Source organism: Gymnoscopelus braueri (genome assembly GCF_963280865.1).
Source record: "Gymnoscopelus braueri genome assembly, chromosome: 5".
Taxonomy (NCBI): domain Eukaryota; kingdom Metazoa; phylum Chordata; class Actinopteri; order Myctophiformes; family Myctophidae; genus Gymnoscopelus; species Gymnoscopelus braueri.
The window spans coordinates 23667052-23677312 of record NC_137606.1 but is presented as its reverse complement, the minus strand read 5'-3'; the positions used below and the strand labels follow the sequence as shown (position 1 = coordinate 23677312).

General features: G+C 40.4%; 1 protein-coding gene and 1 long non-coding RNA gene across 3 annotated transcripts; one reads left to right on the top strand and one right to left on the bottom strand.

Annotated features, from left to right (window-relative positions):
- Window positions 1–948: 948 nt before the first annotated feature.
- LOC308085820 (succinate--CoA ligase [ADP-forming] subunit beta, mitochondrial-like) lies at window positions 949–2346 on the bottom strand (the record flags this gene model as incomplete). The annotated part of the gene is made up of 1 exon (XM_080429130.1): window positions 949–2346. One exon carries the CDS (start codon window positions 2344–2346, stop codon window positions 949–951), a length of 1398 nt encoding a protein of 465 aa, XP_080285256.1.
- A 5927-nt stretch (window positions 2347–8273) lies between these two features.
- LOC308085402 lies at window positions 8274–9418 on the top strand. 2 transcript variants are annotated; one of them, XR_013933161.1, is made up of 4 exons: window positions 8274–8341; window positions 8538–8583; window positions 8923–9013; window positions 9150–9418. It is a non-coding gene; the product is annotated as an uncharacterized lncRNA (long non-coding RNA). The 2 variants fall into 2 exon arrangements; XR_013933162.1 differs by lacking the exon at window positions 8274–8341 and having other exon boundaries at window positions 8348–8583.
- Window positions 9419–10261: the final 843 nt, after the last annotated feature.

Here is a 10261-nt window from a genome sequence, read left to right as displayed (position 1 = left end):
TTGTTTATTTCTTCCAATGAACCTTCAGGTCTGATCTTTTCACCGGAGAAATTGATGAGTGAAAGAGTATGCAACAGCTGTTACTATACGTAAATAGGATTGGGCATTTTAGAGTGTGTTTCCTGAATAAAGAGGTTTATAGTTTCACAGTTACGCTTGGTCTGAAAACACTCTGTGCGGGGCATGCGTTATCTGGGGTGCAACAGCACAGCTACAATATTGGGTTTAAATTTATAGGGTTAGGTCTTGCTGAGTTCTTCTCTTTTCGTTGGGCCATTACACCGCAACAAGAACAGATTGCATTAAACATAAATCAAAAACAGCAGAGGCCCCATAATGCTCCCTTGAGGGACTCCACACTCTACTGAGAGGGTAGAAGACAGGGTACCATTCACCTCAACCACCCTTCCCTTCCCTCGAGGTAAGATCTCACCCAGATAACAGACAAGCTGTTGAAACCAATTGCCCTCCTCAGCTTGTCCAACAGTATGGAACATACTGTACACAGTGTCGAATGCTTTCTGAAGGTCCAGCATAACCATGCCAAAGTACTTGCCTGCGTGGCTGCATCTACCTCGTGTCACGTATAGCAGACATGTATCAGTGGAATGGGAGAAGAACCTATTGACTACATACTACAACATTGCTGCATGTTGGTTCTGACAACCACTGATCCGACCGACTTCACACTCGACTCCCTTCGAATGTCAAGTAATACACACAGCATTATGAAAGCGATGGGTTGAGTGGTTATACACACATACACACACATTACCGGGAGTCACTCGCTAATGATGGACGTCACCAGCAAATGATGCAAAATTACGCAATTGACATGACACGAACGATAGGCATCACCCGCAGTGATGCAAATGATCGTCATTGCCTTGCGAATGACAGGCGTCACAGGCAAAATGATGTGAATGACGTGATGTGTGCGCGCATTGCTTAGATGGGAAGCTGGAAGGTGACATCCACCTTAGCCTCCTTAGCCAGGGACACAATGTCAGACAGCTTTACAACCATTTTAGCAGCATCATCCAATTCATCACAGGTCAGGATCTTCAATGGGCTGGCGGCAAGCAGTAATTTGGCATTGTCCACATTTGTCCCTTGTAACCGCACTACAATGGGGATTTTCAGTTCCAGGTCGGTAACGGCCTTGATGATGCCCTGGGCGATGACGTCACACCTCATGATGCCGCCAAAGATGTTGACCAGAATAGCCTGCACCTTCCTGTCAGAGGTGATGAGCTTGAAGGCATCTGTCACCTGGTGGGCTGTGGCTCCACCCCCTACATCCAGGAAGTTCGCTGGCATGCCGCCATGCAGCTTAATGATGTCCATGGTAGCCATGGCCAGACCGGCTCCGTTTACCAGACAGCCGATGGTGCCGTCCAGTGCGATGTAATTGAGGTCGGCGTTGGCGGCCTGTCGGTCACGGGGGTCTTCCTGAGTCCAGTCCTGCATCTCAAATACTTTCTCCTGCCGGTATTTCGCGTTGGGGTCAATGTTTATCTTGGCGTCCAGGCATATCACGATGCCAGAGTGCTCTACCATGGGGTTGATTTCTACCATGGTGGCATCATACTTGATGAAGACATTGTACAGTTTGATCATGTTCTCTGCTGCGTCATTGATAAGTGCTGGAGGGAAGCCCATCTTCTCTGCAACCTTGACAGCCTGCTCCATCTTGATGCCCTCCACAATGTCAATTGGCTCCTTGAAAATGGCCTCTGGATTCTCCGCTGCCACGTCTTCAATGTTCACCCCGCCCTGTGAGCTACCGATCAACACAGGGCCCACCATGGAGGATGTCTGCTCCATGGTGATAGCAAAGTAGTACTCGCTGAGTGGGTTCCTGTGCTTACAGATGAACACCTGGTTACAGATACGCCCCGCCTCCCCGGTCTGTTTGGTGTAAAGCTTTTGACCAATCATCTGAGATGAGATGTCACGGGCCTCTTCTGGTGAGGAGACAGTCTTGACTCCTCCCTTTAAGCCACCCTCAAAAGTCCCCTTCCCCCTGCCACCAGCCAACACTTGTGCTTTCACCACCAGATCCTTTGAACCTAACTGCTTGGCAACCTCATACGCCTCCTCTGAGGAGCTGGCCACCATGCCGGTGGGTACTGAGATGCCAGCCTCTTTCATCAGGCCGATGCTCCTGTACTCATGCAGGGAGAGGTTTCTCTTCTGCTTCTGAAGGTGGGGGTGCCACTGTTGGTTGCCATGGCCACCAAACAGCAACGGAGAGCCACATAGCACCTTAGATGCGGTGTCAACTGTGGTTCTAGTCCCTAAATGTCTCAGGCTAGATGTCCAGCGACCACAAATCGGCAACATTACCATGTGTCTCTTCTCCTGGGGTGGTATTTCTATGAGTGTACAGTCTATATTGACTTCTAAAATACCTTATATACCAGATATCTGTCTATGACATCATATTGATGACATCAGGCTACTTGATATTGGGGATTTGTGGATTCATCAATATCATTTGGACATATTATGCGGACATATTATGTGGATCTGACTGACTTCCCACTCGGCACATCACATCCTCTGCAATATGCACGCCAAATTGTCAGTCGATCGGTCCTCAAGATGCGGGGGACACATTCACATGCATGCAGAGATATTTGGCCTTCATAGATAGATTATAAAGCACTTATTAGTGCCGTATTCTCCTACTACTAGGCCATTAATTTAAGAGTTTTCAATAACCTCCTATCTATCTATCTATCTATCTATCTATCTATTCACGAAAACTGTCTCTGTCTGTCATGGGCATAACTCGGGCCGCGGGCGCCACCCGACCGAGCGGCCTCAAGCTTGGCGTGTGTGTCCCGTATGACCCGGGGGTGGCAAGTCAATCGGACCAATGGTTTCCGAGAACCACAAAACCACAGATATCTGCATCTGTCTCGGCGGGTCTGTGGAGGACACACATAATCTCTGTGTTTGGGAGGAGTGCGGGCACCGGCTTCCCTGATTGGCCAACCCGACCCATCGGATTCACTGATTAGCTGTGTCTGTGTGAGTGTGAAACAGGGTGTTGCTGAAAAAGAGCACTCGTGCTCAGCAGCATACCTACAAACAGTTTACAGTTTACAGTTAAGGAATTTAGCAGACGCTCTTAATCCAGTGCGATTTACAGTAAGCAAGATAATACATCATCATAATACATCATAATACACATCAAATGCTTAAAAATAGTAATCTAATAGTAAAGTAATACATAAGTAAACCAATAATCTAATAATAACTACATACGTAAACCAAGAACCAGGATGCCAGGTCAACAATGACCTGGCATCAGGATTAAAAAGAAATGACCCCCCCCCACAAAACTACAATAGTGTCCAAATAACTCTAAATGAAGTATTTCTACTGTCCCTCAGCCTTTCTAAAGGGAGGTGTTGCTCATAAGTAATTCACTAGTAGTCTGACATGTCTATTAACCCACATATGGATGTTATCGAATATCCTATTGATTACTTTGTTTGGGGGGGGGTATCTGTTATGTCAAAAAGTGTTTAGCGGTTGCAGACCTATTGGAATTCACGATCCATTATACTAATGCATTTGGTGTGGAGGGAAATACTAGAGAGGATCTAGTATAGAGCCCTGGCCTGGGGGACCCTGGTCAGCAAAGTATTATGGTTTACGTGGTTGATTAATATCCATAGTTTTAATCATCGATTAATGATCAACAAGCTCAATAACAACTGCACCACTACACTTATTGAGCTTGTAGATCTGCTATTTTCACCAAATTTAGGGTTAAATTGATTAAGTTGATTAGTTGGATTAACTGTTGTATTCCTAAACACACAGGTTCCCCATTCCAATGTCTCCTCCTCTTCACACATAGTAACTCCATTATAGCACACTATTATAGCCTATTACATGATAGGTTTCTACTTTCTTTGAACAAAATCTATAGTCTATATTATTGCACCTCGATATGTGCAGAATATGGCAATAATAAGTGTTTTATTATGAGTAATAAAGAGCCAATATGCAACAAATATGCATGCTAATAAGCAACTACTTAATGGTGAATATATAAAGTGTTTCCAATCATTCTTAACTTAATTTCTGGAAAAGTTCAATTACATTATTCATTCAAAAGGAACAGGGATTGTTGTACCAAGACCAGGCTACCAGTAGATGTCGGCAGTGATTCAAACAGTTCTGAATTCGAGCTGCAGTCACTTGAATCACCATACACATGCAATGAGCCAAGAAATGTCCAAACAAACACAACAGAGTAAATATAGTGGAGCAGCTTTCCTTTTCATCTCAGCAAGGCTTCTTCTTTTAAGGATATTCAGTTTGAAGGTCACTGCTCATACTGTCCTTCTGAGTGTGTTTACAAGCAGGCCTAGCATCAAAACAACAATGCTGGTAGTAAATGGGAGACATGCCAGGGGCACAAATAACCATTGTGTGTAACTAAGAGAGATGGTCAGAGAGACTGTCTGTGTTTTGATATGTAAGCAACCAGGTAGCGCTCGCACGCACGCCAGGGGCGGCATTGGCTCAGGGGTAGAGTGGCCGGGTAGAGTGAACTGGAAACCGCAAGGTTCCCAGTTTGATCCCGGGCTGGGGGGGCTCCCCCAGAGTTAGTGTCGAAGTGTCCTTGAGCAAGACGCTGAACCCCTAATTGCTCCTGATGAGCAGGTTAGTGCCTTGCATGGTTTCCTCCGCCATCGGTGTACGAAACGGCAAATCAAATGGGTTCAGATCTGAGACAAGTCCCCTTCGTAGGCATATCTGAAACCTGTCCTGGACGGGAGTCTCCAGACGTAAAAATGGATGATGACTCTCCGGTCACTAAGCTCAGCAGAGGCTCTAACTAAGACAAGTTTGAACTTAGTGTGAGTCTGGACTTAGAAGCCATTTAGGCATTGTTACAGTTTTGTTTGGGTTCTTTATAATAATAACTTGACAACACACACACAGTAGTTTGTAGCAGCAGCTTCCCAGTGAGCCATAGTCGTTTTTTAGACGTCCGGTTTTTTTGTAGACCTAAATTAGATGGTCTAGATTTGGTCTATAATCTAGACCAAATCTAGCCGATTGAATTTAAACAATTATTCCATAAATATTGATTAAAAAAACAACTGTAAGTTGCATAACTGATCTCCAAATATTGGACAAAAATAATTTGAATAGCCATTGATCAATATACAGTATAGTTTAGATTTAGCCGTGATCTAGACGTTTATATCAAAACTATAAATCAACGTTTAGATTTATACCATATTTAAACCATTAAATGTATTACATTTTTTATTCATGTTGTTTGAAAAAAATATATTTTAGGGTGCCAACATTAGGTTTAGAAATGATTATATCTCACTAGTATCACTATTGATCAATATACAGTATAGTTTAGATTTAGCCTTGATCTAGACGTTTAAATCAAAACTATATATCAACGTTCAGATTTAGACCATATTTAAACCATTAAATGTATGTAATTTATTTGTCATGTTGTTTGAAAACGTTTATTTTAGGATGCTAATATGTTTAGAAACACTATTATAGCGAAGTAATGTAGTTTGCATAATGGTGATAATATGCAAATATTTTTTTGAAATATTTATAAATATAACAAATAACGGCAGTTTGCACTAATGGTGATAGGCTAATATAAAATACTGACGAACAAGTGAAAGCCAAGCAGTTTAAACTGCTAATCTCGCATCACTAGACTTTCTACAGTAAACCGCAGATTGGTTTTGGAGGTCGGTTTGCTTGTTTCTTTCACGAGACTTGGCAACATTGGTTTCACAACAACAGTAAACTGCAGATTTGTTTAGGAGGTCGGTTTGCTTAGCGGTCTCACAAGACTTGGCAACACTGGAAAAGTTTCATAACAACATGGAAGCCAGCACGGAGCACAGCTGAAGCCAGCAACGCGTTCTAAAAGTAAGCCGAAAACTGAACAGAAGAGACTTTAAAGAACATAATTGCAAAAAACATTCATTCTGAACTGAGTACATTGCATAGGTGAGTGCTAAAGGATACTTTATTTGAAGGAGATGTTCATTTGTGTTGACATAGTTGGTCATGTACAAGTTAGCATTAGCCAACTAGCTACCAGCTAGCTTCTGCTCAAACACAAAGTGCTGGCGTTCAATGTTTTTGTGTTTTATTTTGGTATTTTGGGTCATACGGGTCGCTTTGCGACACGTCATTGTAGATTGGCCATTTTCGTTCAAACAATGCAATATTTGTTGCGCATGTTTGGACATCAAAAAGAAGTTACACCGTCGTATGTTGAACGATCCACTTAGACGCTAAAATAGCATTTATTTAATCAGTGGTGGACCGTAACGAAGTACAATCACTTGAGTTTAAATACATTTCTGAATACTTTAACAATAGAATAATCGTTTATATGTGTAATGTTTAATCTTGAGTTAAAACTTTACAGAACCTTGTGAAATGTTTGATAAATGTATTAATGTATTTTTTCTTTCTTTTTTTTAACGAAGCAAAACCGACAAAGAACAATAAGAATGGTGCTGTCAGATCAAACACCCCAGGTAATTGTTAATTGATTGTTTTGTGTGTTTTACATGTAACTGGCCTTAAAAACAATGTATGTAGCTATTTCTCACCACTAGTAAGACAATATTATTCACCTTTCCTTGAGTTGGGCCATATGTTGAATATATTTTTTTAATCAATCAGTAGCCTATTTACATTTATTTACAGCTCTCTTCTGGGTGATGTCCAGAAGTGGCAAACTGATGACTTTTGTCACATTTGATCAATCTTGTGTACAGGTCTGAACACATGAGGAAGAGGCAAATTTCTTGTTGGTTTGGCCCGATAAATGTTTTAAAAAGTTATATTTTATATTGTTTCCTAACCACTTGAATGGTGCAACGTGTTGTGAGCTTTTAGATCTCCTATTTTTGGCAAAGAGATTTGGTGTAGAAAAAAAAAAAAAATCAGTCCAACAGTTGCAACTCAGGTCTGTTTCACCACGATTAGAGGGTTTAAGTGGTTATAGTCATTTTTGAAAAATAAGCCCTAAATATGTATTTTATTAATTACATTCTGTTATTGTTTTAGGCCCAGAAAATGTAGTCTGTCTGTCTGTCTCTAAATATAAGGCTATTCCACACCAATGACTGCAACTCCTTGCAACTATTTGTGGAGCAATTACTCTGCTCTCTTCCTTATGATAGTAAGTTAGCAGGTCTAGATAATCTGGATGGTAAAGTGCTGAGAATATAGCATCTCCTATTTGTCATATTATTAATAGATGTTTGGATGTGGGTGGAGGCTAAGGTTATTCCTATAGGTCTAGGCTATACCTAGACCTAGGTCTAGGCTATACCTAGACCTATAAGTATTTTACCTGTTTTGAGCAAAATCATGGAAAAGTTGGTGCATTCACAAATTCAAGCTTATTTTGTTCCAAACAAGCTTGCAACATATTCTCAACATGCCTATAGAGCTGGTCACTCTACTTCTACTGCTTTGATACAGGTGACTGATGACTGGCTTAAAGCTATAGATAACTCTATGCTGGTGGGAGCTGTGCTGTTAGATTTGTTTGTTATTTTGTCCTTTTTATTTTGTGAGTATTGTCATATTCGTTCATTACAATAATATACATCTGGCCTAATTATCCTCCCCAGGTGAATCACTGCCCAGTGCCCATAGCTAAGACAGTTTTGACAGCCCCTCTACACACCTCGACACCAGGTAAATTTAAATGCTATGTTAATTGATTTAAGCCCAATGTTAAATATATATATATATATATATATATATATATATATAAATATTGTAGATGGAAATTACAGCCTGTATCAGTATTAATGTCAAAACAAAACCTTAAGACTTTTCTAATTCCTTCATTTCGTTTTCTGCTGTAGATCTTGACAAAACTCCGGTCAGCCGTAAAAAAGGAAGAACTGCACAAGGTGACTGCACATGAATGATTAACATTTTAAATACATTTTGACAGTTTTTGTTTGTTTGTTTACCCGCCTGTATTATCGTTGGGACTACTACTACTATGCTTTAGGTCCTCTAGAAGAAATGAGTGTAACAGAACGTTTAGCCGGAAGATTAAAATAAAAATCTATTAAAATATATTATGTATTTCAACAACAGTACATCTACTGTGTGGGGGCCTTACTCCTGAACAGAACAAACTAGGACTCCACAATGAAAATGTGGATAAAGCACAGCATATATCAGACATGACTTGATGGTGTAAGAAGGTGTAATTTTAATGTATTTTCACACCCAGCAGAACATTGAAGCTACACACCGGTCCAAATCAGATCCAGAAATACACAAGGTAACTTTCAATTGACTGTAGCAGTGAGCAAAATGGGTTGCAATGGGGGTTTTCTCTCCCCCAACAGTGAAGCCGTAATCTGGGCCAAGAAAATGTCTGGACTCTACTCCACCTTTCAATTGACTATAACAGTAATCCTCAATGGTGATGTTGCAAGTATGACATGTAGCCTAATTACCTTGTCTTTCACCAACAGGAAATCTTATCAGAACTCCCAGGAGAAAGTCACAGGATTCCAAAAGGTACATTTTGATAAAGTTTGGAAGTCATCTTACTCTGGCAAATATTTAATTGGGGAGAGATAATGATGTTGAACTTGAAAACAAGTAATGTTTTTTATTAAGATCTGCACCAGCCAAAGTATAGCCTCACATTCTAAATCACAGGCAGACTGTCACATGGTTTGTTTATTTCAGTTTCCCATGTCGGAGAAAAGTAAGAATGGAAGTATTATTTATCACTTTCCACTGTATTAGTGTATTATTTCTGTTTCATATCAACATAATTGTCTTCATTGCAGGTTGGCAGAGTGTGCCGTTTTTCTTTTTGCCATTTAGCTTCACGTTTTCTTTTTGTTTCAGACTTTTCACCAATGGCCTGATGAGTCCTTTCTACTTGCATGGACAGCAGGAGAGAGCTTTCAAAAGCACTGCCTTCTATCTGTCATCAATGGTAAAAATAACTTTGTCAGTGCTAGTTATTTGTTGATTGCTTATTCACGTTGTACACGTGTGACTGACATATACTAGATAACCTCTGTAATGTCTACTGTCAGTCTGAGAGTTATTTGTCATTGTTTTGACTGCAGAAGCCGTTCAGAAGACATTCAGAGAGACAATGGAGAACCTGGTCAGCGCTGCCATCTCTGACCACTTCAAGCAGGCGCCTGGTAGAAGTGGTGGAGAGGGATACAAGAAGAGGGCAACGCCTTGAAGCAAATCCAATGTTATTATTTGGTCAAAACATTTTGTTAAAACTTGTCTTTTCTTGTTGTTTAACGCATTAAGACAGGGAACGCATCTGTGTCACTTAAGATTTCTTTGGCTATTCAAAAAATAGCAGATATACAAGCTCATAGCGCGGAACTCTGTGCCGCGCTAAAAGCTTGTAGATCTTCTATTTTTTTGAAGATTCAAAAAAAAATATGTAAATCTTTGAATAAATATATATATATATATACATTTATAACTCAAGTCTAGGCAAAGCAAAGATTTGATGTAAAAACATACATTCAAAGATTTAAAAAATGTTCAAGATTGTTAAAACAAAAATATAGCAGATCGACTATAGCGCCGAGTGCCGTGCTATGAGCTTGTAGATCTGCTATTTTTGAATAGCTCAAGTATAAGATGTGTTAAAGCAGAGGTCTTCAACAGAGGGTCCGGGACCCCTAGGGGGTCCTCAGAGTTACTACAGGGGGTCCGCCAAATCTTTGTGTGATATGATATTTTTTACATTAACCACTTGAACCCTAGCATTATTTTTCTGAGGAGAGCTTTAGCCAAAAATAGCAGATCTACAAGCTCACAACGCCTTGCGCTGCGAGGTTTGGTGTAGAGGGAGAAAAAAAGATGAATCTACAACACAATGTTATATATATAGGGGTCCCTGCTTCATCTCTCTCTCAGCTAGGGGGTCCTTGGCCTGAAAACGTTGAAGACCCCTGTGCAAAAGTGTTTAAAATCTAACATGACAGGTCTTAATGGCTTAAAGCATTAAGAGGCGCAGAAATTAAAGAACGATTGTACAAGCTTTGGTATGTTTTTTTGTTGAAATATGTATTGTGATTGAAATTACAGTTGAAGGATAGTTATGTTCAGAGTAGATCAATGTTAACATTAAGAAAAATGATTTTATGCAATGGTACAATAAAGAGTAGCATGACATAGTGTTACACTGCAACCTATTTAAAAGATCCAG